Below are 25,201 nucleotides of genomic sequence, written 5' to 3' on the forward strand. Positions count from 1 at the left end.
AAAAAAAAAAAAGGGGAATCAGCCACTAAATATCATTATTTATGTTTCCTGTAACTTTTCCCTTAACCCCAAATTAAAGATAACTTCAGTGTCGTGTCATTAAAGTAAAGTAAACTCATTAGTTGGCCAATATAATGTCGTGAACACATGGGACTCCCTAAAAACTTGGTATTTCACCCAAGGGTAGTGCCTTAAGTCCTGCATCACACAGATTGTTGTGTGCCTGATGCATGCTCTCGTCAGCTCACATTGGGTCATCTCGTCACTTTTTGGATGAGCTAGCAAAATCGTAACCTAAAAAGTTGTTTATTAACCTAATCTTCACCTTAACCCCAAGATTAAACCTAAAGGAGACCTCATGCCTAATTGTCACTTTAAAAAGAGATTTTTTGTGATCATCAGTTTACGAAGATACACTTAAATTTTTGCTCCTTGTACTGCTGGCACGGCTGCAACCGCAACTGGACTTCCCTGCAGATTTTCAAATGACTTTTACCTGACTGTTGATAAATTCTCAAACTTTATATAGCACTTTTCACAGACAGTAGTCACAAAGTGCTTTACATGAGCATGATACAACATACAGAAAAGAAAGAAATCAAAAAACACAATCTGCAATAAAAAATACACGATAAAAACATAAAATGCTGCCTTGATGCTTACAAGTTACCCAAATGCCTGTCTAAACAGGTGTGTCTTTAGCTGCTTTTTAAATGAACGCACAGAATCAGCAGACTGGAAGGGTGCAGGCAGAGCATTACAAGAGAGTGAGCTGATGAGTAAGAGTGTAGTAGATCAGCCACATATGCAGGAGCCTTACTTTGTAAAGCTCTGTAAGTAAGAAAGAGAATTTTGAACTGAATCCTACATGCAACAGGAAGCCAGTGACGAGATTTAAGCATAGGGGTAATGTGAGACAATCTATTTGACCTAGTTAGTAGTTTCACGGCAGCATTCTGGACTGTCTGCAGACGATCTAAGGCAGAGATACTACAAGAGGAGAATAGTGCATTACAGTAGTCAATACGAGATTAGATAAAGGCATGTATGAGCATCTCTAGTTCAGCCATTGAAACTACAGATCTCAGTTTACTAATATTTCTCAAGTGGAAAAAACAAGATCTGGTCATCTGCGTAACATGGGTGTCAAACAACGAAGATTGATCAAACATTACACAGGTTGGAGTGGGCAGCGGAGGAAACAGGCTAAATACTTTTCATAATCTCAGGGGCAACCTTTTCTGGGGCAAAGACCAAAACCTCCGTCTTATCAGGATTAAGCTGTAGAAAATATTCTGACGTTCAGTCTTTAATAGCGTTAAGACAGTCTAGGAGCCTAGATAACCTAAAAGCCTCACTAGGTTTGAATGAAAAGTGGAGTTGGATATCATCTGCAAATAAATGATAAGCAACAACAAATCTGTTTATGATCCATTCCAAGGGCAGCAAATATATAGAGAATAACAGAGGCCCCAGAACGAAGCCTTGTGGAACACCACACAACAGTGGAGAGGAATCAGACACAAAGTCACCAATAGAGACGGTGAAACTTCTGTCAGTGAGATAAGATATAAACCAGTCTAATGCTATGCCTGATATGCCCACCCAATCACGTAACCTCAGGATACTGGTTGAAAGATGACAGGTGAGGTGACGTGAGAGTGATAAGTCACTCAAAAACAGCCCAGGTTTTGTTCCCAGTTCAGATTAAATTGTTATTTGGTCTGGATCCGGACCGGAGTCTGCCTGTTGAGTATGTATTATCATTCTCAGTGTAAAACAGCACGTCAGCCAGTGTTCTAATATACATGACTGCTAAAACAGTTGGGGGGTCAGCAAACTAAATATATCTCAGAGTCTTGGCTATTTTGTCTTAGTTGAGGGGGGAGCCACCACAGATTTTGGCTCAACTGACCTTTCAACTCAAAGGAGACTCACACATGGTAGTTTTTAGCAGCAAAAGTAGTTTTTGCATACAATAGGCTATGTATTTTGTTGAAAACAATCGCTAGTATTAACTTAATATGCCAACAAAAATCTATGTGATTATGTATATGTAACGTTGTAACTACTCCAGTCTGAGCCTCAATGTTAGTGCCAGGCAATTAACTAACTACTTTGGTTAGTTAACATGCTAGCTACCATTATAATCCAGCTCAAACAACCTATTATTCACATAATCACAACAACTATTTAGTTAAGTGCAAGCCTCTTGAAGAAAATGTTGACTTAGGGGAAGCAGGTAGCTACTATATACCATAACACACTAGCTAAATCTTCTTGAGTGCCATGATTATTTGTCTTGATTTAATTAAACACAGCATTTCCTTGCCTTGACAGTTAAGTGACCATGTTATATGAACGATAATTCCCTCTGAAGGTGTCCACAGAGTGTGTGCAGGGAACTATTTTGCATTTTGTAAATAAACCCTACTTTGCATATTATTTGCTTATCAGAACACCTTATTATGTGTTATCACCTGTCTATAAAATCTTTCCAGTGGCTATTTCCAGCACACACACTGACTGTATTGGCTATTACCTGTTCCACATAAAATGGAATAGAGATTAAACGAGTCAGTGAGTGGTGAAGAAACTCAAAAATCAAGCACGCTGTTTTTCACCAGTTTGGAGGAGACGAAACCAGAGCCAAAAAGTAAGTATTGGACTTACATCACAGGAACAGTTGTTCTGTGTCTATTAGTAGTATAAGTAGGCTCTTCTTTTCCAACATTTCAGTGACATACTTGATAGTTTCTCAGAGCTGTTTTTTTTTATTCTGTTGTGGAGTCTTTCTGTCGCCCGTTGAGTGCTGATTGAACGTAAATGGAAAAAAAATAAAGAAACATACACAGGTGGCATGGACAGTATTTGTCATTGTTTGCGCTTTTGCATCAGATTTACAGATATCTATCTCAGCTTTAACGGGGAATTTGACATGTAAATCCAGTACTTGTTTGACATGCAATAGTTAAACATTAAATTTACCAACAAAAGAACAAATGGAGAAAGATAACAAGCTATATCTCATGAGCTGCAGTCATTGCTGTAGAGGGAGTTGTTTTGCACATTTTTTTTCACCGCACCTCATTCAGTTTATTAATTTGAACACTCATATCCTTTTAGAAAACAGCTGAGTTTGACCAATTAATATAGACACACACAGGAGCAGTATAGCATAGAGTAAATAAATTCTACATTAAACAGGAATGCTTGGTGAGGATGTTGAGAATAATTTTGCTAATTGGAACCGGTAATAGAAGCTTTACTGTCATGTAATCCCTTTGGCACATGTGCAAGCGGATCCCTGCGAGGCCGTAATCCAATTCATTACTTCTGTTTATAGATAATGACGTCTTGTGTGGTGATACTAAAGGGAGTCTTCTGCAGAGGAATATCAGTAGTAAAACAATATAATGCATATGTTTAACATGGTTTTAAATTTAAATGTGTTTTGTAATTCAAAGACATTTTAAAAATCTTCATAGAGGCTATATTTAATGTATACTACAAGTCTACAAAATGTTTCAATCTGTAACAGTGTGATGTGGTTGGATACTGACAACTGACAATCAATAGTTGATGGTACAAAGAAATAAATTCAGTCATGTTACATTAATTGTTAATATGTAACCACACAACCACAAAGGATAATCTTACATTACTGAATTAATGCAAGAGGATAATAAAAAAAAGAAGAAAAAAGTTAACTGCAACAAAGCTTTTCACTAAAATTGGCGACCAATAAAAGAGTAACAAACAGTTCAAGTTGATTAACGGCGTCCTCGACAGATACTTGATACATACTGCGGTATTGTATTTTTTGTCATTTTTGACATTTACAGTTACTGCGTCTCCAGAAGTGCTAATGCATTTAGACTAGAGGCCTAATAAAACTGATTCAGTGACTGCTCACAAACACTCTAATGCATAGACCAGAGCCTGAGATCTGAGGCAATATCCCGAAGAAACATCCTGAGTCATCGCTTCCTTTAAAAAAGAAGGAAAAAAGAGAGAGAGGGAGACTGAATGTATTTACAGGCAGACATTAAATCTGCTTTCTAAAGCAACTGAAGACCATCTCAATGATTGCTGGCTCAGTGATACTTGCTGCCAAAGTCTTGTCATCCTCGGCTGGACAATTAAATTAAGTTTTTGTAAGTAATTGAACATTTGGATCTATATCGGCAGTTTACCCAGCAGGGTCCAATTTCTAGAGAGGTTAGACTTAAGCTGTGTGGAGAACTACATAAAAAATTGGAGATATAATGTAAAAAATTTGCATATGAAATTTAATGCAAGCCTGTGACAATGAGAGTTAAATATTTGCTATGACTTTCATTGATGTTCAAAGATGACAAAATAAGTTTTTTGCAGCAGATGTACATAATTATAATTAAAAGCAAAATGTGCTGAAATGTGTATTTTCTAATCTTAGCGGATGGAAATAGTGATAAACTGGACCTAATTCACATAAATCTGTCATTACATCACTCCAGTTAGTCCCATGTCTTTTTAAGATATTGATGCAGTGATTAAAGTGGAACATGTGTATGTGTGCTTTGATCCTTAAGGCAGGATGAGAATGCAGTCATACTAAAGATGATGTAGTCTAACAATAATCGACCAACATGACATGACAAAGGCTAAAGGTGCAGCAAAGCTGGATTCATCATTCGTTACAACAATAAAATGTAAGTAGAATTGGCATTTGTTAATACTGTCAATTCATGTAATACATGGATTACTGACTTACTACTGGATGGGGTCAAATTTGCAATTAAGCATTTTTCAAATTAACAGAATTATCAAATTACTAATAGGGCTCCTTTTGCAGTCCAACTGGATCAGGAGTAACTTCAAACTGTGCATCTAAATTTTAGGTTTACTTATGCACATTAGAGCTTGACCAATACAGGGTTTTTGTGACTGATCTTGATATGGAAGAGTTATTATTTAAGAGTTATGGAAAAGTCAAATGATACAGTATCTGTATCATTTGACATATATATAGCAACACTGTTCCTCAGATATATCTTATGCATTGCACTTTCCTCTACTTACACAGTAAGATAAAATCAGCTCTAAAGCATCCATCTTCAGCTAAGAGCTTGTTATTTTTAACACGTTTTATCAAAATGTGTCCTTTCAGCTCTTACATGAAGACCACAGTTCTTATCAAAATCATGCACTTAATGTGAGCACAACTATTACTGCAGCATACTGCAGAAATCAAAGTCCCTCCCCTTGATTTTTATGACTCGTTTTTTTACAGACTAGTGAGAGAGTGAGTAAGAGAGAGGAAGGATGTAGAAGAGTGGTGATGCACTGATACCCAAACATGCGGAGGATTCATCGTTCAACATCCAGTCATCAGTAGAAGGGCCACTCAGTGTGTAAATGTGACAAAGAGAAAAAGTACTCTTCTTTCATCTAGAGAACTCACACAATGGAAGATGGTTCTGTGCTGAAGCAAAGCCCAGAGCGGAGGCAAGAAGTTTCAACAACCAATTTATATTTTTTTACAGTCTGAGAAAAGGTAAGCAACATCTTTGAGTAGTGAAAATGATTTCCTCTCCTGGTATCAAGCCTCGGGAGCATGTGGACATGATGTACATCTCCATTGAGACAGCCATCGCTCTGGCCTCTGTGCTGGGGAATGTGCTGGTGGTGCTGGTGGTGTGTGTGAACCGGGCTCTCCGTAACACTACCTTCTGCTTCATCGTGTCTTTGGCGGTGGCTGACATTGCTGTGGGAGTTTTGGTCATCCCTCTGGCCATTATCATCAGTCTGGGATTTAACACTCAGTTCTACACTTGCCTCTTCCTCTCCTGCTTGCTGCTCATTATCACCCAGGGCTCCATCCTTTCCCTGCTCGCTATCGCCATTGACCGATATCTGCGGGTCAAGATTCCAACCAGGTGAGAAACTGTTGTAAAATCAATTGGTCACATGTTCCTTTGAAATGTTTTTTTTTTTTATGATATAAACATAAACTTATTAGAAGAAAGTCAAGATTGGTTTGGTAGGTCTTGGTTGTTGATGTTGTGATAACACTCGTATTACAGTATCAACACTGTACAGTAATTGACATGTCAGTTCTTATGGTAAGAGCGATAAAATATTCATAACTGAGAAAAGGAAGTGGATGTCAATATCATCCCTGATTGGTTGTGATTGTGTGTTCCAGTCTAGTCCAGTTTGCTGACATAAACAAACTATTATTCAAACTATCCCTTCACTGAAATATACTGAACATGTTCATTCATCAGGCTGAGTTCACTGGAAATACACACTTGACCCCATGTATCTCTTTGATATTAACAAGCAACCTTTATCTTTTACAGCCCAACATGACAAAAGTGTTGTTCTCAGAACCAACATCAACAAAACCAGTTGAACTCTTTCCCCAACAGCCACCCCCCTTAGTTTTACAATAAACCTCTTAACCTAATGTGTCCCAAGAATATTTTAGAAGAATAAATAGTTATAATAGTAGGACCAGTAGTGTCTGATGCAAAATATGTTTTACTGCTTTCAGCATTAGAGAGCTAAATGTGTGCTTTTAGCCTCAGGTAGTCAATCAAGAGGAGGTGGTACCAAGTGTTGATGTCTGACATGGCACCATATATCGTTGCCTGGTTTAATGCAAATCAATGGGCTGGACATCAAAAGCTTTTAAGCAAATTAAAATGTCCCTGTCTGCCTAAATAACTGACATAGGCATAGTTTGTTAGGGGATTTTGGCAGTCGCCCATACTACTTCATTTTTTATCAGTTGGGTCCTAATCTGAAAAGCAGCAACTTGATCAAATGTCTCTGAATAATAAATATGTAGGCTGGCATTTGTTCAAATAAATACTACTTCAGTAGTATGCATGTGTGCATTTAGGTGATTGAAAAACCTGTCATCATTTTTTTCCCAATAACCCTGCTCAGGTACTGCACCATAGTGACCCAGAGGAGGGCATATGTGGCCGTTTGTCTGTGCTGGATCCTGTCCTTCCTCACTGGATTGGTTCCAATGATTGGCTGGAATAACCGTGATGCTCAACAAAACCTCAGCAGTTCCAGCGACATCATCTGCAAATTTACTACTGTGATAAGGATGGACTACATGGTGTACTTCAATTTCTTCGGCTGGGTGGTGGTACCGCTGACCATAATGATTGCCCTGTATGGGGAGATCTTTAGGGTGATCCGGCGACAGCTTAACCAACGTGCTGAAGCCACTTGTGATGGAGAGAGGTACTTAAGGAAAGAGCTGAGGTTGGCTAAGTCACTGGCCTTGGTGGTCTTCCTCTTTGTTGTTTGTTGGCTGCCAATACACATCATGAACTGCATCACTTTCTTCTGCCCAGGGTGTGTCATACCCAAGTTTGCCATGTATGTAGGCATTTTCATGTCCCATGTGAACTCAGCACTAAATCCGTTGGTTTATGCATTCAGGATAAAGCGGTTCCGTGTCACACTGATCCAGATCACTCATCGTTGCATGTTATGTAAGTCCACAGAGCCCACCCCGTACCCCACCAGCACACCTGCCCTGACTGAGAAAGTGGATGTAAACATGCCAGAAGGACTGGAGAATCCCCGTGACACTAAAGGGATTTCAAAAATATCACCACATTAACAGACATAACAAAGCACTTCATTGAGTCATGGACAAGTTCATTTTTGACCCATTCACCTTCTTTTTACCCAGTCAGATCTGAAGAAAATGTGCCTGCAATCAGGGAAATAATATTATTCCCATCAGTCTCAGTCTGCATTATTTTTAAAAACTCATTGCTTCCTCAATTGATTCATATTGAATTGTAATATATATATATATATATAAAGTACAACAAACATTTCATGTTTAAAAAGCTTGTTATCCAGAATAAACATACATAGCTTGACTATTAACATGTCTCATTACTATTATTATTTCACATCTACATATGTTGATTTCAGTTAATTTCCAAAAGGAGATTTGCAACTACTCACATTTGGTCTCTGAGTAATCACGTGAGCAAAAAGCAGAAGACTCAGAGTAGCAGGACTTACTGAGTAGGATCAATAGAGAGTACAGTGTGTTGTGAAATGCTTTGTGGAAACCCATTTAATAGAACTGAAAAGGCCTAGCCTGGAATGCAAATTGCCAATGAAATCACTAAATGAAACACAATTGTGGCAACGACAAAGCAATCCAACCATTAGTCTTTATCACAGAATGCAGGCACCTCTTCAGCTAATTCAGCTAGTTTAAGCCATATTTCAATAGCTGTGGCAGCATGTTGGAAAGGCTCTGAAGCATTTGAGTAAATTACCCACAGAGCATTATGTTGAAGTGATTTATTCCAACTCTGCTAAAGCTTCTGCTGAAGCTGTCAGTTCTGCTTTGTCATCAGCTTGACTTCTGCCTGATTTCAGTCACACATTTTCACACACAGAGAAAAAAAAAATCTGGTTTAGAATATTTGAGTTTAAATGTTTTTGTCATTTGAAATGTTTAACACACCAGGTTTTTCTGTAAATATTACAGTGAGCTCCAGCAAGACATTTCTTCTACTCAGATTAAAGTTCATTCACATCAGGTAGGCTGACCACCTGAGAGTTGTAAGGTTGAAATAGTTTGACATGAACATGCTGTCATCTGAAACCTCCACCCTCTATTTCTTTGTCTCTGTCTGCCTCTCTCTGACAAAGACAGTAATACTTATTTTACCATCTGTCACCTTCATCCTTGTTGAGGGATTTGAAACTGCTGAGTGTGTTCTAATCCCCAGCCCTCGTCTTAGTGAGGCAGGTGTCGCATTATCAGCCTGGCATTTACTGCCTTCACACCACTCTCCTGTGGTCAGCGGCCTACCGAAACCTGAGGAGCACAAGCATGATAGGTGAGGAGACAAAAAGCCAAGAGTCTCAATTTTGTGTGTGAACCTTATCTTCATCCCATCTTAAAGACTTGTCTACTTTGAGGTAAGACCCTTAATATTAATTCTAAGACAGCTTTATAAGAAACACTATCTGTAATACACCAGTCTTTCTAATATTTATTTTCATTTTAATGTCCTTAGGCGACTGAGGAAAACTTACATTTGCAGCATTAAAAATGGCTGACACTGATGAAGCAGAGGGTGTCGAAAATGTGGAGGCTCCAGAGGAAGACCTGGATGACGAACAGAAGGTCTTGCTACACTTTAGTAAATACACCGAGGCCCGGCGGGCACTACCTTGGGAGCAGTGGACTTTCAGAGAAAAAGCAAACTATTATATGGACCGCATCTTTCTTGGGGTCTTGGCCATTTTCTTCGTTGTGTTGATGGCAGAAGTTTGTTATAAAGTGTGGTATGTGACAAACGTGAACAAGATTGCAGAATTTGTGACAGATTCAGTCGTCTTTCTATTCGACTGGCTTTTCAGTCAGGAGAGACAGGAGGAGCTGATTGAATTGTAGTCTGATAAGAGAACAACTGTTAATACATTAACTACGCTTGTTTTGTCACTTTTTTGTGTTTTCTACAATGTTTTAAGCACATGTGGTATTACAGATCTCCAGCAAAGAATCAATTCAGAGCCACGTCATAACTAGAGATGATGTAATGATGATTTCTGAACTGTGTTTCTGACTGACTGACTATTTGATGGAAATAAATAATGTACGCAAGAAACTGGATCATTGTACTGTCCTACTATAGCACATGACACTCTGCTATTATTGCACATTTTTAAAAACTTGTAGCATCTCCACTTTCTGGTCATTGTCTCTCATTTGTGTATTTTATAGCATAGTTACCATGTTATGTTTAGACTTATGACACTGCAGCAAGCAAGTTTCAAACATTATAAAAATGAGTGATTTAATTTTAAGTCAGTATCATATTAGATACAGAATTGTCGTATTTGCATATAGTGCTGAAAAACGTAGTACAAAAATTAGCACTAAAAGGTACAGTATAGTGTGTACTTGAGTGTTTTCATTATACACCACTTCTACTCAACTATATTTTAGAGAGAAATATTGTACACTACATTTATTTGACGAATACTTTGAAGATTCAGATTTTACATACATAGCATTTAGGATATATAGACATACATACATATAGGCCTAACACATCTAATATGATAATCCTTTGTAATAATACCACATTTTATTTATAGAGCACTTTTCAAGGTACTTAAAGATGCTTTACACAGAAGAAGATAGAAAAAAAATCTATACATAAAACACACAAAAAGCAAGAGAACACACCAAAAGTACATGCAATCGCAGGGGGCATGAAATCAAACATTCTTCTAATACTTAAGTAACATTATGAATGTAGGACTTAGTTGTAACTGTGGTATTGTTGCTTTTACTTAAGGAAAAGACCTACTTTTGCACTCACAGTAAAGCATGAAAAACACAGGAACTGTCTCTCACTTTTAAAAGATAAAGAAGAGTGTTTGTTTTGTTTTTTGTTTTTTTCAATAAATTGTACCCGTAATAATCACAAAACATCGTTTTTAAGATAACCTGTAGAGATTTTTACAAGCTGCCAAAAGGGATTTTCATCGCCTATACCATGGCCTATACCCAACCTGTTTTTACAGATTTTACATACTTTCTTCATTCCATCACATAACTTCTGACAACAACAATGATGAGAAAATATATTATCGTTCTTATTTGAAAAAAACCCCCGCTACTTTTTAAAAAAATGTTATAGAAAGAGATCATAAAGATTTACATTTTAGAAGACATACAGTGATACGTATTCTGACCATGGATGACACGTCACGTCTGTCATCCAAATGGACCAATAAAATCGACGCATTCCACACTTCTACAAGTTCCGGTACCGCCCATCTCTCTCTTCCGGATTTCCTAGCGTGACCGACGTTTCGTGTCTGTTTAGACTTAAAGTAAGTTAAATTTACAAGCATTTAAACGGTGTGTGTGTCGACGAATCAACGTTTAAATGTTTTTAAGACGATATTTACTCGACTGTGGCTTCTAATCGCCGATAGACGTGTGTTTTCTGGAGTAGAAACGAGGCTCGTTGTTCTGTCACAAATGGAGGACAGACAGAAACACCCGCGTGCCATGCTGCTGCTGTCATTTCTTATCTCACGTGACGCGGCTAGTGTTGCAGATGTGGTGTCTACAGATCAAAACAGTGTTATACAAACCTGATTTCTGCAATTATTGTCTTTCTGTCCGTGTGTAATTAAAGCTAATATATACGGTCAGCACATACTCAGTCTAAAATAAATACGATCAGTCCTAGTAAGGTATTCTGAAGTAGTTACTGTTATTTAATGCCTGCGTCACGGTATTTACTTCATTTATCTGTACCTTCGGGATTTCACTGAGTTTTTTGTAATTATTGCAGCCCAAAATGCTTGATTTTTTTTCTTTTTTTTCCTTTTCTCTCCAGCAGCCTTTCTCAAAGGTTGCGATACAATTTGCGATGTTTTATGTGCTCTTTTTAGGTTAAAATTGCGGGAATTGGGAAAAAATGCATGCAAAGGAAATTAATGCAACTTTTGATAAAACTGCTACCAATAATGAATCATATGTAATCACTTCCTTTGATGAAAAGCATACCGCATATCACAGAAACAAGTATATTTTCGTGCTAATTTTTAATTTTCTGAACATGAGAACCATGGGCTCAAATATGAAAAAAAATAGCCTTTATTAAATAAACTTTCACCTCAATATTAGCACCAAAAAAAAAAAAAATCAGTCAGCAATGCATTTTAAAATAAATCTATTAACGCCTGAATCCTTGCTGAATTTGCGCTGCGATGGCTCGAGTTACCGCAACACGAAATGCAACAATAGGACCAAATCACATGCGGTCTGTTTATTTGGTAATTTCATCTGGAAGAGTTGCAGCAATCTAGCAAAATTGCCAGTTCCTGCTAATAGTGTGTAGATTTCTTGAATTCAGATATTGCAATTGCAAAATCAGTTTCCTGGAGGGACTGATTTAAACACACCACATAGTCATTAAGTAATTGGCACAGTTATAAATAAACCCTCTAACTGGAGAAAGCTTGTGTTTCAGACTCCTAGTGGTGATTATAAGCACTAAAGTGACATACAAAAGTGAGATGTTTCTGAGTGACAGTATACTAGAGTTTAACTTATTCGCTAACTATTTTGATGAATGTTTTGAGTCATTTTTTATGAAAAAAATTGTTAATTCTCTGGTTCCAGCTTCTCATGTGAATATTCTCTGGTTTCTTTAGTCTTCTATGATAGTAAACTGAATATCTTTTGGATTGTGGACAAAACAAGACCTTAGCTTCACTTTAGCTTTGGGGAGCCATTTTCTGACATTTTATTCTTTCACTCTGACACTCAACTAATCAATTGAGAAAATAATGACGGATTAAAAGATAACAGTCCTTTTATAGAAAAGGAAGAAAATGCATACTCCCTCTCCAGCAGTATTGTATCTAACATGATACCATGATTAAAGCTGAAAAAATTACTTGCTTAATAGATTTGTCAATCGACAGAATATTCAGGTGCAACATGTATTAATAATCATTTAATTGTTAAAGAAATAGTTTAAACAATAATGCTAAAATATTAGAGATTTGCTGGTTTTCTTAATCTTGTATGAAGTCAACTGAATATCTTTGGGATTTGGACTGTCAGACAAAACAATTTGAAAATACCAACTTTGGGAAATTGTGACGGACATTTTATAGACCAAAACATTAATTGTGAAAATAATTAACTCATCAGTAAATAATAAAAATAACCACCAGTAGCATCTCAAAACAGCTTAATGTATGAATGTGGCCACAGTAGCACATTACAAAAAAGCAGATATTGTATGTATGCACATTTTTATGTTTCATTATTATTATTTATTTTATTACTTTATTTGATAGGGACAATGCATATTAATAACATTTCTGAAACTATGCCAGTGTTAGTCAGAAAGGCTTATCTTCATCTGTAGTCACCAGGCAGGCAAATAGTTGAAAGTACAAATGTTACAAATAAAAACATTGAACATCTACAATAAAAGCAGTGAAAATATGCAGATGCAAACAGAGGGCACACTACATAGAGACAAGAAATATGACTGTTTAGATACACAAAGTCAACACTAGCATGACAACAATCAACAAGTCATCAAATAACATGACAACACAATCTTAAGGCCTGGTGAAGTGTGAATATTACGTAAAGAGCCTGTGATATGCAGGAGCAGCTCTTAGATTAAGCATGATAATGACAAATAAGACAACATGAAAAAACACTTCACTGTTCTAGTGTTCATAAGTTTGATTTCTCATGAACCAGGCTCTTAATGTAGTGGAGAATGAATGTTAGTTGACACAGTTTCTTAAACGTTTCTTGTGGCTCTGACAGGAAAAAGCAGAACTACTTTGTCTTCAAGGTGTAAGTTGCTGCTCCAGTAGTTCGGCTTGTTTTTAATGTGATGCAAATACAGAGTGGTGGAGGAGCCATATTGTGTAATACATTGAAAACAAGACACAGTCTACTCTATTTAACCATTTTTTCCCAACTTAGTAAGTTGTGCTTTTTCAAAATATTACAATGATGGTATCCTTGTAGCTTCTTGTTTAGTGTTTTTATTGTTTTGTTTGTACAGGGATTCTATTGGCTTTAGTACGGTTTTATTGACGTGTCCTCATCTTGTCAGATAGTATGTGATGTGTGGGAGTATCATTGTATTCATGAACTTTTTAGCTGCATTAGTGGTCACACAGTTCCTTGTTAGTTTGAAATGTGTCCGACTAAATCTATCATTACTTGAAACTTCTTTTTATGGTGATGTCAAAGACGGATTTGAGTCAACAGTGATGTTGAGATATTTAAAATCAGACAAGATCTGTAGGTTTTTTTCCAGAGACTGTGAGATCTTGATCCAGTGTTAAGGCCCTATGTATGTCAACACAAAACACCAGGAACCTACCAATACTGGCAGTCCAAGACAAAATAGTTCTAAGTTATGGAATTAGCAATATGAGACAATGGTAAAAATAAACCTACTTGTTTAAAAGACAAGTAGCTTCTTTATTTATCTCTGGTGTATTTTAGTTCACTAAAATAAAGAAGGATGTGTGTCAATTGTCTATTTGGTTGAAAGCTTGAAACTTGAACGCTTTCAAGTGTAATTCTGTTGTTTTACTTTCTCAGACTTGATGGGAATATTGCATTGCTTCACTCAAAAGTTGTTCACCTGTAATCTGTTTCTTCTGTCTACAGAATGCGTTACGTGGCCGCTTACCTCCTGGCTGCCCTCGGTGGGAACACCAGCCCCTCCGCAAAGGACATCAAAGCCATCTTGGGCAGCGTGGGAATTGAGGCCGATGACGAACGCTTAGACAAGGTATACCATTCAACCACTATGTGTGTGTATATATAGCAGTGACAAGTCTTGTGTCCACTGCAAATGCTTTGTGGCTGAAGTTAAATATTTGCATTTCTCTGTAGGTCATTAGTGAGTTGAGTGGGAAAGACATCAATGAAGTCATGAACTCAGGTAAAGGCCTCTCTCTGAACACAACTGAAGATTTCAAGGTGTTGCTCACTGAAGATGGCTAAAAATGTTTGTTTTTTGTCCCCCACAGGCCTCTCCAAGTTAGCCTCCGTACCAGCAGGTGGTGCTGTAGCAGCTCCTGCCGCTGGTGCTGGTGGGGCCGCTGGAGCAGGGGCTGCGCCTGCTGCTGGTACGTATACACCTTTTCATTCTTAGCTCAAATTGATAAACGGATGTCTTTTAGTGTCTGTATGATTGCCTAGTAACATTATCATCTATTACTACATTATAATAGCAATGCAAAAACTGTGACGCCCTCTCAAATAAATGTGTAGCAGTCATAGAACAAAGTTTAATTCGTTAGGTTATTATAGATAAGAGTTCCTGACACATTTCTTTGGCACTGACTCTTGTCTTTAATCCCTCTCATTTCCAGCGGAAGAGAAAAAGGAAGAGAAGAAAGAGGAATCAGAAGAGTCAGACGAAGACATGGGCTTCGGACTCTTTGATTAATCTACCTTCTCCATGCTTAAAAAGCAATAAAAATGTAAAAGGTTTACACAAAACATACTGTCTTTTTGTCCTTTTTAACTGATTTGAAACAGACTTTACAAATAACTACTGTACAAAGGTAATAACTCCTAAAGACATTACCGCACCATTACACTACCAGAAATAAATTGTCTGGGTTTCAGGGTTCGATGTTGAAAGCTATTTTGTTGCCCGCTAAAAATAGTCTAGACTGGGCCACTCATCATCATTAGGCAATCCAGACCCTGCATGTGGTCAGTGTTTCCTGCTGTTGGTCAGATAACTGAAACCACATAATAGCAAAAGCTTAAAGGGACAAGCCGTGATCCAAACACAAAGGTAACCTTTTCACCATAACAGGACTGGAACCTGCGGTCACTCAACAAACGACTGTCAGGTCATTAAATACACGAGGAGACAACTAAATCATTAAGTTTTTGTGTTTTAATGGTGTGAAAGGATTGTTCATATTGTTTGTGAATGTGTAGTAAAAAAATACCTGAAACCTACAGTTGGTAGAGAATCAAAATGCAGATTAAACCTTGTTTTACCCCAGCTGTCAAGCACGGACATGAATTTAAATGCTTTTTGTGAATTTACTGACGAGGTGTGAAACTACTTCAAATAGATTGTAATGTTTCTTCTTGTTCACTATTGATTGTTCTCATGATAAGACTTTTATTTGGCAAAACACTTTTAAGTTGCGTAACATGTTAATACTGTCTGCAGGGCCATGTTGACGTGAGGACGCCTCAGTACAACATAATCCTTTAATTACATCTGAGCTTTCTCTGTTATGATGAGTCAAAAGTGTCTGCCGCGAAAAAGGTCTTCTTCACAGCAGCCGTGCTCATGTCAGGGTTGTAACTATTGTATAAATGTGATGAGTCATCAATCACAGTACAATTAATCATTTGTTGTTTGTTATTTATTCAACTGTGATTGCATGACGACTTATTTAGTCACTGAACCTTTCAAAACAGTTCAGTACTCCTTGGTAGCAATTTGGCCTTAATTTTTCCACCACCTGCTTTCTTGCACATCCTGTTTTTCTCTTACCTCACTGTCACCTGTGTTTGTGTTCATCCAGGAGACAAACACAGACTGTGTGTGTTAACTTGTATATTCGGAAAAGAAACAAACAAACTAAAACAACTCTATTCTGAAGTTAAAAAGAAAACATTATACATTTAGCTTCATTGTTCACAATAATATTAACAATCCCTTCATCTTCTCTCCAGTGACCTCTGCTGCCTTCTTTTCCCTGGTGCATGTGAGTGCATGTGTTGCGTAGCACCGTACTGGATGCACCAAAGTCCCCTGTGAGCCCATTAGTTCTGGCAGGATATTAAGGCCATCCTCTGTTTTGTTGGAAAGGTCTTCTGCCTGTAGGGGAACCTGTTCCACAGGTGAGATCCATCACTACACGCTTCAGCCGTACAACTGACATGTTGTCACATTCCATCTCATAATTGCGTGCCAGACTGTACGCCCGGGATCAACAATGTTTTTTCATGTCTAGAATACTGTTATGTAAAACCACATTTATTGGTTTGTACTGATTTTTTTATTTTATTTGCGGCGATTATTTCTTTATTGAGTTTTTACATGAGTGTATCCATGTGTGGATGCATAACAGGTCATTTAAGTTCATCACATAGGCCTGTATAAGGACTGTATGGCATCATGCTGTACCACAACTGCATAACCCCCCACCCCACCATCCCCACTGATGGGCCGAAATAATAATAAAAAAGTAAATTTACATTCTAAAAAAAGGAAGAGGAAGAGAAAAAATATTTACATATAGTACCAGTCAAAAGTTTTCCCAGATGTACTCGTACCCATCTTTGTATCTATATTATCTGCAGAAGAAAAATAAAAAAAAAAGGTTAAAAAAAAATACTTGTACTGCATTTGTGCAAAGGTTTAATAACAAAGCAAACTTGTTCTAACTTATCGACTCGCATGTATGTGGAAGCAATAATTATTGTCAAGACGTGTTAATTTCAGTCTCAGTTATTGCAGGAATGGACTTTTAAGAATAGACACACATGCTGCAGGCTTTTGTCTGCACTTTAGGAGGTATGTAGTGAGATAACAGAGGTGTGGCTGAACCGGAGTCTTGGTTCTTCCTTGAACTTTCCACAACTAGGTTACTACGTCTTCTGGAGAAACCCGCACAATTGCTGCTGTGGAAAATGCCAGTGCCGTCACAAACAGCCATAAAAAGAGATGCACTTATTCAAACATGTTTGCCCTCTTCTCAACAAAGTCCAACCAACTATAATATTAGCCTAAAGCTGTTTGAAGTTACACTTTCACCTTGTCATCAAGAAGTGGAGGAGGAAGAGTGGGTTTCGTAGAGAATAAGTATTTCTGCTCAATGATTATTTTCCTGATGGCCATTAGTGAGGCCTGTCATAGTAAAGCCTTGATCTTACATACATGTAGCTGCAAAATATATAATGTGTCTGTGTATGGTGATGTTTGATGGAAAAAAAGACACAAAATTGTGCATTAAATTTATTTTATTTGTTTTTTTGAATGCCAGCATTCTTGAACAAATAAAAAAACAAAACAAAAAAGTCACAGTTTAGCCACATTCTCATCTTAAAATCCTAAAAAAGTAAAAATTATTGCACAGTTGTGCCTAGCTTATGTACATCAATTGTAAACACTTTACTCAATTATATTAATTATTACAAATTAATATGTACAATACATCAAATTCATTGGCGGTGAATTTGTCAACACACATCACATTTTTAGTGTCACTCTGAGAACCAATTTGTGATTCTGAAACATTGCTACATGTTGTAAGACTGTGTTTTGTAAGACCTACATTTTTTCAGTTGATTCGCTATGAGAAGGATAGTTGTAAACACGGGAAACTCAAACCTAAAAAAAGATAATCAAACTGGTTTTTCAGCAAACATCCTGTTGAAACAGAATTACACTCTTATTCTTTCAGAAAATACTACAACAAACAAACTACCATCTAATGAAAATGGCAACAATTAGCAGCCTTTCACATAAACATTGCGTTTGGTTCCCTTTGTGTTCTTAAAAAGGGGTAAAGAGGAATTCATGCTTGCAACACTTCCTTAATTTCATCTGTGGTGCTGAGAAAAGTTTGAGAGTAAAGCGTTGTGTGTTTGCTTTGCATGGTTGTCATTCAGTCGTCGCTGTCGGACCATGGATGATCTGTACATGCCTGCAAAAGAAAACAAAAAAGTTTTAAATCAAACCTATTAGTATGCCAGTCAACGCATTAAGAAGAGAATAATTTAATTACAAGTGGTATAAATAATATCCCCAAAAAAGACTACAGCTGTCTACCCTTTATGTTGAAGCGCTCTTCTCCACAGGTCTAATTCTTACCTGTTCGTATTCAAATCGGTCCTTTAGATAACGGTTGCCCAGGCCAGTAATGTGACCTATATTCTGTCTGGAGAGGCCTGCTATCCTGGCTGTAAAATCCAGTGTAAAGGCCAGTTTGACCAGCTCAGGCGCTGTTGGGGGGACAGTGAGTGGGTTGTGGGTCGGCGTTGTCTCTTTCGCTAAATAGGCATCAGCCAACTTCTGGAAGGAAGAGTACGACATCCCCTGGAAAAAGTTGCTCAGTGTAGGATTGTCTTTCAGCTGGAGGAGATAAGGAAAGGTAGGATGTCAATAACTGCAGTATACTTTGACCCACCGGTGATCTCACCGCCTCTAAACCTCCCTGGTAAGAGGAAAACTACACCTTAAAATAGCTTTATTCCAGCGGGAAACTAGCTAAACGCAGATGATGTCATATCACGTGCTGCCCCGTCAGCATAATTTCAGTGCTTTTTTTGCCATTATCATTTTAAAAAATCTGTTTTATAAGTACCAGACGTTCCAAAAACAGCAGTTTCACCAGACCGTAATACAAGCCAGTCACATGACATGCTGTATTTTGCATAGCTGGACTCATGACTCAGTATATCTCACTCTACAAACCTTTTCCTCTCTTATTCTAGCTACACTTTGGCTACTGTTATCACTGCTACTGCTTTTGGCACACCTACAGTAGAAAACATTAAACTCATGCAGGGATAAAGGGGGCAGGTTGAGGAAAAGAGGAAATTTGCACCATAGAAATTCTAGATAGATCATGAAAGGCACTGACTGATGATACTGTATGTAACTGGATAAAAGCATCATTGAATTTGCACTTTGACTATCTCGACTGTATAATCTCCTTTATGATCCACTGATGGGTTTTGGTTTCTGTTTCTGTCAAGCACCTGGCTTGATGGAAATATATGATATGTAATCTTGGTCTGACTGTCGTTAACTGCTTAATAATTAACTGAGCGCCTGATCTTATAAACAACCTGATAATGGCAGAGACACTTCATCCTATAAATACAGAGTTTATACAACTCAGAGTTTCACAGACTCATTTTTTTTCTTAAAATATTAATGAATACTAACCTTGTAATCTATGGCGTCACCCTCCTCCTTTGTCAAAGCAATAATCCGGTTAATTACTTCCTCTGTGAAGCAAAAAACAAAAGCAATGGAAAGTATGATCAGTCACCTGACGACTGTAACATGTGGTATTTCTCACGATACCAAAACCAATGCAGTTATTTGATTAAATATGACGGTACATTTATTTCATTTTCGAGGGAAATAACACACAACACAAATGTAAAGCCAAGAGAAATGAAAGTATAACTTCCATTTACTACATTTAGGAGAGAAATGCAATATATTATTTTATTTTTATATGCCAATATTTAAAAATACAATTTTACAACTTTTCACACTGCCATGCACTTGACACATTCACACTTTAATGATGGCTCAGAGAATGAGAAGAGGAACCGTTTCTTACCATCTGTGAGCGTTTCAACTTCCTCTTTTTCTTTCACCTCGTGAAGAATTTTTTCCAGTTCCTCTGATACCTTCTCATAGTAGGAATATGTTGCTTCCACACTTACAACAGCTGCAAAGCAACAATCAGTTATTTGTTAGTTAATATTTGTCATGTCAACATCACTTCTGATATTAAATTAAATGATTCATTCCTGTTATGATCAATCCTCAAACTTACCTTCAACCCCGGTGATGTCAGCTGGGTTGAGATCTTTACTAGGTTTGTTTGGTTTAATCATAGACAGCCGCTTTTTGCTGAACCTTCTTTTTAAGGATTTTTTTCTCATGGACTTCTTCTTTTGAACAGTGACTGGAGTTGTGGGAAGGCAGGTGGTCCCAGTATCAGAGTCCTGCTCTGCTGGGGTGGCCTCGGGCATCTCTGATGAACCCTCCTGATCATCATCACTCTTCCGAGAGAACAAACCCATAAAGCTTTTCCACAATGAGGGCTTCTTGTTCTTTTTAGATTTTTTGGTCGGCTTCTTCGGTTCCTCGGGACGTATCTCAGGCTGGGTTTTGGGAGGTTCGGGTGAGGCGAATGTACTAATTTCCCCGTCAGTTAATTCGTCACCCCAGTGAAGAGAAGGGTCGCTGGAATGTCGTCTTTGCTTTCTTGGCATTGTCACCCATTTTTCTTTCCTCTTAGCCCTCCTTTCCCCCAGAGCTCCGTCATTTAGGCTGAGGCTCCGCTTTACGTACACCTCCAGCAGACGGATTGTATCCTTGCGAGTAACAGAGATCAACTGGCCATAATTGGGCCTTTGCTTTTCTGTCTGTGTTTCCATGGTGGAATGACTACAGAAAGAAGAAAAGCACATCACACATTCAAAGGGTCAGTTAGGAATCACATTTGCAAGCAGAAGGGTTGAGCTTTTTAGAAGAACACGTTAGAGCTGTAACAGTTAGTCAAGTCATCGATTTGTTAATCGAAAGAAAAGTAATTGATCGTTGGACATTTTCACCATTCGTGGACATTTTATAGATCAACCGGTTGATTGATTAATCAAGATAATAGTCGGCAAATTGTCTGATTCGAGCTTCTCAAATGTGAATATTTTCTGGTTTCTTTAGTTTTCTATGATAGTAAACTAAATATCTTTGGGTTGTTGACTAGTTGATTGGGACAAAACAAGACATTTGGGGACGTCACATTGGGCTTTGAGAAACAGTGATTGACATTTTTTCACCATTTTCTGACATTTTATAGACCAAACAACTAACCCATTGACCAAGAAAATAATCGACAGTTTATCGAGAGAGATTATCATTAGTGGCACTATTTCCATCACTGGTTAATCTGCCATTTTCTCAAAATATTCATTGTTTGGTTTATGAAATAGTAAAAAAAATGCCCATCACAATTCTTTAAAGCCAACATTGACTTTATCAAATAGTTTGACTGACAGTCCAAAACCAAAGAACAAAAACAAAAGATTTTGAATTTCCTTTCACTTAAGGCTATAGACTATGTAAAGATTGACATAGCAAGGCGTGACGTCACCTATTGGTTTGCATTGGAGCCAGTTTGAAGCCCATTAACAAATAACATTATCTTGCCAGGCTTTTGCTAAGCTACTCAGAATTCCTCACTAAGTTTGGTATACATGTAACTCCAAAGGAATATGCTGTAGTTATAGATACAATCCCTTCTAGGATTATAATGCTCTTAAAAGATGCAGCAAAACGAGGATCTGTGTTACTGGATCTGAATCCAGTTGATACTCCTGTGGGTCAGATATGCTCTTTGTCTACCAAAAATAACAACAGAGGTATACGTAGTTTATTTCAGAGTGATGATGTCTCTGTTCCCTATGTTGTTGTTGTTGTTACTTCCTGGAACAGCTTTACAAAAGGAAAGGAATTTCCCCTACAAGTATTTATTGACTAATAAAATAGGAGAGGTCTCCTTTAAAACTATACACAGATACTACCCAGCAAATAATTATCAAGTTGAAAAGGATATAAATTGTTCATTTTGTGATCCATTCCCAGAAACACTTCTTCATTTGTTTTGGCACTGTTCCCATACCAAACAGCTGTGGAAGGACTGGAGTAGATTATTATTGATTATATTGACTCTGATTTCACTTTATGCCAAGAGGATGCTTTGTTTGGTTTCAACAAATGTAATGACAATACAATCAAAGAACATAATATTATCAACCTAATCATTCTTTTAGCATAATTTAATATCCACAAATCCAAATTTAATAACACTAAACTCTTATTTATTATATTTGAAAATGAAACCAAGCAATACATGAAAACTGTCAAGACAGCTTTTGTTTGTGCATCTCCTTTAATGTATTTATATGAATGAATAATGTCCCCTGGCATTTTGTTTATTTTATTATGATTGATTGATGGAACTTGAATGTTCTCTGTATTCAAATTTTGTTTAATAAAGAACATTTCAAAAAAAAAAAAAAGTTTGAAAGCCAGAGTTGCTGCTTATGGTCGGTGCCATCTTTTCTGTCTGGAGCCAGGACCTTCCAAATAAGGAGTGCAGGGTGTTTCTTTTCACGCTCTGGAAATGTATTAACGCTAACTTACCAGGAACACTGAGTGGTACACACATTAAATGACTGACACAGCAGATACTGTTATTAAAATAGCATTAAATTAACAGAAATATTGCAAAATTAGTCTGACTCAGTGCAATTCCTGGCACCGGGAGAGCAGCAAGTGAGCCAACTGTCAACGCCCACACGGCAGACATCTAAGATAGTTTAAGTCTTCAAATTTTATAACGGAGCAATAATTTCCAAAATGACCACCAGCACTTAGAGGGTCTGAATTTAGAGATTGAGACCATAAAAAATGTATTGACCTAGTATTTCATGAGAGAAGTTGATGCTTTTTGAATGGGAGTCTAGTGGAGCCAACATCTAGTGACCCTCAGTGGTATTGCAGTTTAACGGACTTCGGCTGAATCCAAATGTCCACCCTCTGGACTAGTGGACTGACCCCTTGCAGACTTCAGTTGTACATACTGTGTTAAATGTCATCACATCAAGTCTGCAAGGGGATAAAAGTGTGCTCTGAGACAGGACTTCAGACCTCTGGTGTTTCCATGGAGATAACTTGAAATGACTCAGTTCTTAATGGATCTGATAGGAGCAGGTCTGCTGCTTTACTCTCAACAAATCTGGTCAGAGCTCAGTGAGACCTTTTACATGAGCTGCTGCACTGCTAATATTATATTCACATTAAAACCTCAACTGAGGACCTTCATATTGTAGATGGACAAAAACCAACCTTTGCCCATCTAGTTTAGCTGATTAAAATAAAGAAATCCATGTTATTAAGCCTATAAGTCTATTCTGTCTGTACATTATACCTCACTACGTCACAAGTGAAAACAGCAAATATCATCAAAAGTAAATATTTTACATATCCTATTATTGTTATTGTTTTATATCATTGATAATAATAGTTAGCAGTACTATTTTCTTTACATAGTCACTTTATAGTATTGCTACAGGGTTATGGTTAATTTCCCAAGTGAAGTTTGGTGAAATCTGCACCCTGAGAGGACTCTCTGGAAGTCTGCAGAAATTCTGCTTGAGAGCCCTTGTGGATTTGATGAATTGTGGGTTTACATAAAATCCTACTTAAGTAAAAGTATAGAAGTATTAGCAGCTAAATGTACTTAAAGCACTAAAGTAAAAGTACTAATTTTGCAGCAAAATTAGTACTTTTACTTTAGTACTTTAAGCAGGATTTTAAATGCAGGATTTTTACTTGTAATGAAGTATTTTTACATTGTGGTATTGATACTTTCACTTTAGTAAAGGATCTTCTTCCAACACTGCAGGTCACATAATCTTATGGGTCACCAAATACGGTGTAACACCGAGAGCGCGCACGCAGACCGTGCGTGTGCTTGTGAGTCGTAGTTGTAGCCACTCGCCGCAGACAAAGAAAATGAGCAAATATTCACATTTGAGAGGCAGGAATCATTGAATTTCTGACATTTTTGCTTTAAAATGATTTAATATATTAAACTTGTTGCCGATCATTTTCTGTTGCTTGACCAATCGATCGATTTACAATCGTGTCAGCTCTAAAACTGATTGTAAAATGCTCGTTAACTCTGTGGATCAGAAAAAAGTCCAGCATTAACTTCTTATAGTGCAAGTGCTAAGTCTATAGCTGCAGTTATAGTTTCCGTCATAAAACTATAAGAAGTCAGAAGAACAGGAAGAAAAGTGTAAAAGAAGAGTGAGAACAGTGAGGACTAAAGCAGACTTACCTCGTCTCCATGACCTGCATCAGACTCGTTTAACTCTCTCTACGGATCTGTAGGAAAGTTATCTTTAACTCCAAAGTGCGTCTATACCTGCTCGCATACTCCACCCATGTTTTGACATGTCTCTGCCCTCCCTCCTCACCTGCAGCACTTTACAGCCATAGTTCAGTGTTAGAGTGGGCGTATGACGGGAAGAAGAAAAAAAAGATCACCTGAGTCCCTGCGTTTATCGTTATCGAGGTAGCGTCAGGTTGTTTACGGTTTCGACTTCACTCTCGGTTCTGCTCTGTCGTGACCAGAGTAGAGGTTTGCTCACGTACAGGAAGTAAATGCTGCAAACGTTCATTTCCTATCAGAGGCTGCCTTTCAGAAGAAACTGTGTAGCCTACAGTCTGTTGCAAATAAAACTTTCAGGCTGTTAAAGGCAACTGAATAAATGTAGGTGCGTATTGTGCAGCGAAATAACACGAGTTTGCTGTAAAATGATAGATAGATAGATAGATAGATAGATAGATAGATAGATAGATAGGTCATTAGTGTTACAGCAGCCTACACATAAATGAGACATATGGGCCACAAATACATAATACAAATGACAGTACAATGAAAATAAAACGCATAAATAATACAAAAAAAAAAATAACTACAATAAACGAAAAGTTGGACTCTGTCTTTATTTTTTAAAATAAATAAAAAACAACTGATAGAGGAATCTCGTAATAGAAAAATCTATTCATGTTATTATCATTATTCAGATCGATTAGTCAATTAATAGAGAATTCATCTCCAACGACTTTGATTATAATCGTTTATTTTTTAAAGCAAAAACTCCAAACATTCACCGATTTTGCTATTTTTCTCTGTTTATACCATTACAAATTAATGTATATTAGTTACTTTGGTCTGTTTGTCTAACAAAACAAGTCAACTGAAGATGCCAAACTGGGCTCTGGGGACTTTTTAAAGACATTTTTTCAGAATTTTGTGGACATTTTTTTAGACC

The 25,201-nt window shown here is 37.4% G+C and overlaps 3 protein-coding genes and 1 long non-coding RNA gene across 5 annotated transcripts; 3 read left to right on the forward strand and 1 right to left on the reverse strand.

The window, feature by feature from the left end:
* Positions 1-5,278: 5,278 nt before the first annotated feature.
* LOC137181183 (adenosine receptor A1) lies at positions 5,279-7,758 on the forward strand. The gene is made up of 2 exons (XM_067586705.1): positions 5,279-5,921; positions 6,940-7,758. Exons 1-2 carry the CDS (start codon positions 5,566-5,568, stop codon positions 7,631-7,633), a joined length of 1,050 nt encoding a protein of 349 aa, XP_067442806.1. The 5' UTR covers positions 5,279-5,565; the 3' UTR covers positions 7,634-7,758.
* Positions 7,759-8,579: 821 nt separating this feature from the next.
* On the forward strand, positions 8,580-9,659 carry LOC137181184 (uncharacterized). The gene is made up of 2 exons (XR_010928131.1): positions 8,580-8,964; positions 9,063-9,659. It is a non-coding gene; the product is annotated as an uncharacterized lncRNA (long non-coding RNA).
* Positions 9,660-10,761: 1,102 nt separating this feature from the next.
* Positions 10,762-15,070, forward strand: rplp2 (ribosomal protein, large P2). The gene is made up of 5 exons (XM_067586706.1): positions 10,762-10,893; positions 14,231-14,354; positions 14,459-14,507; positions 14,596-14,694; positions 14,941-15,070. Exons 2-5 carry the CDS (start codon positions 14,232-14,234, stop codon positions 15,015-15,017), a joined length of 348 nt encoding a protein of 115 aa, XP_067442807.1. The 5' UTR covers positions 10,762-10,893; position 14,231; the 3' UTR covers positions 15,018-15,070.
* Positions 15,071-17,548: 2,478 nt separating this feature from the next.
* LOC137181186 (apoptosis facilitator Bcl-2-like protein 14) lies at positions 17,549-24,515 on the reverse strand. 2 transcript variants are annotated; one of them, XM_067586707.1, is made up of 6 exons: positions 24,202-24,515; positions 20,125-20,741; positions 19,906-20,016; positions 19,500-19,561; positions 18,420-18,680; positions 17,549-18,252 (listed from the first exon to the last, which is right to left on the reverse strand). In XM_067586707.1, exons 1-6 carry the CDS (start codon positions 24,219-24,221, stop codon positions 18,214-18,216), a joined length of 1,110 nt encoding a protein of 369 aa, XP_067442808.1. In that variant the 5' UTR covers positions 24,222-24,515; the 3' UTR covers positions 17,549-18,213. The 2 variants fall into 2 exon arrangements, with proteins under 2 accessions (XP_067442808.1, XP_067442809.1); XM_067586708.1 differs by having other exon boundaries at positions 24,411-24,509.
* Between the last annotated feature and the right edge of the window lie 686 nt (positions 24,516-25,201).

This window comes from Thunnus thynnus, chromosome 4 (assembly GCF_963924715.1).
Source record: "Thunnus thynnus chromosome 4, fThuThy2.1, whole genome shotgun sequence".
In the NCBI taxonomy this organism is placed as follows: Eukaryota; Metazoa; Chordata; class Actinopteri; order Scombriformes; family Scombridae; genus Thunnus; species Thunnus thynnus.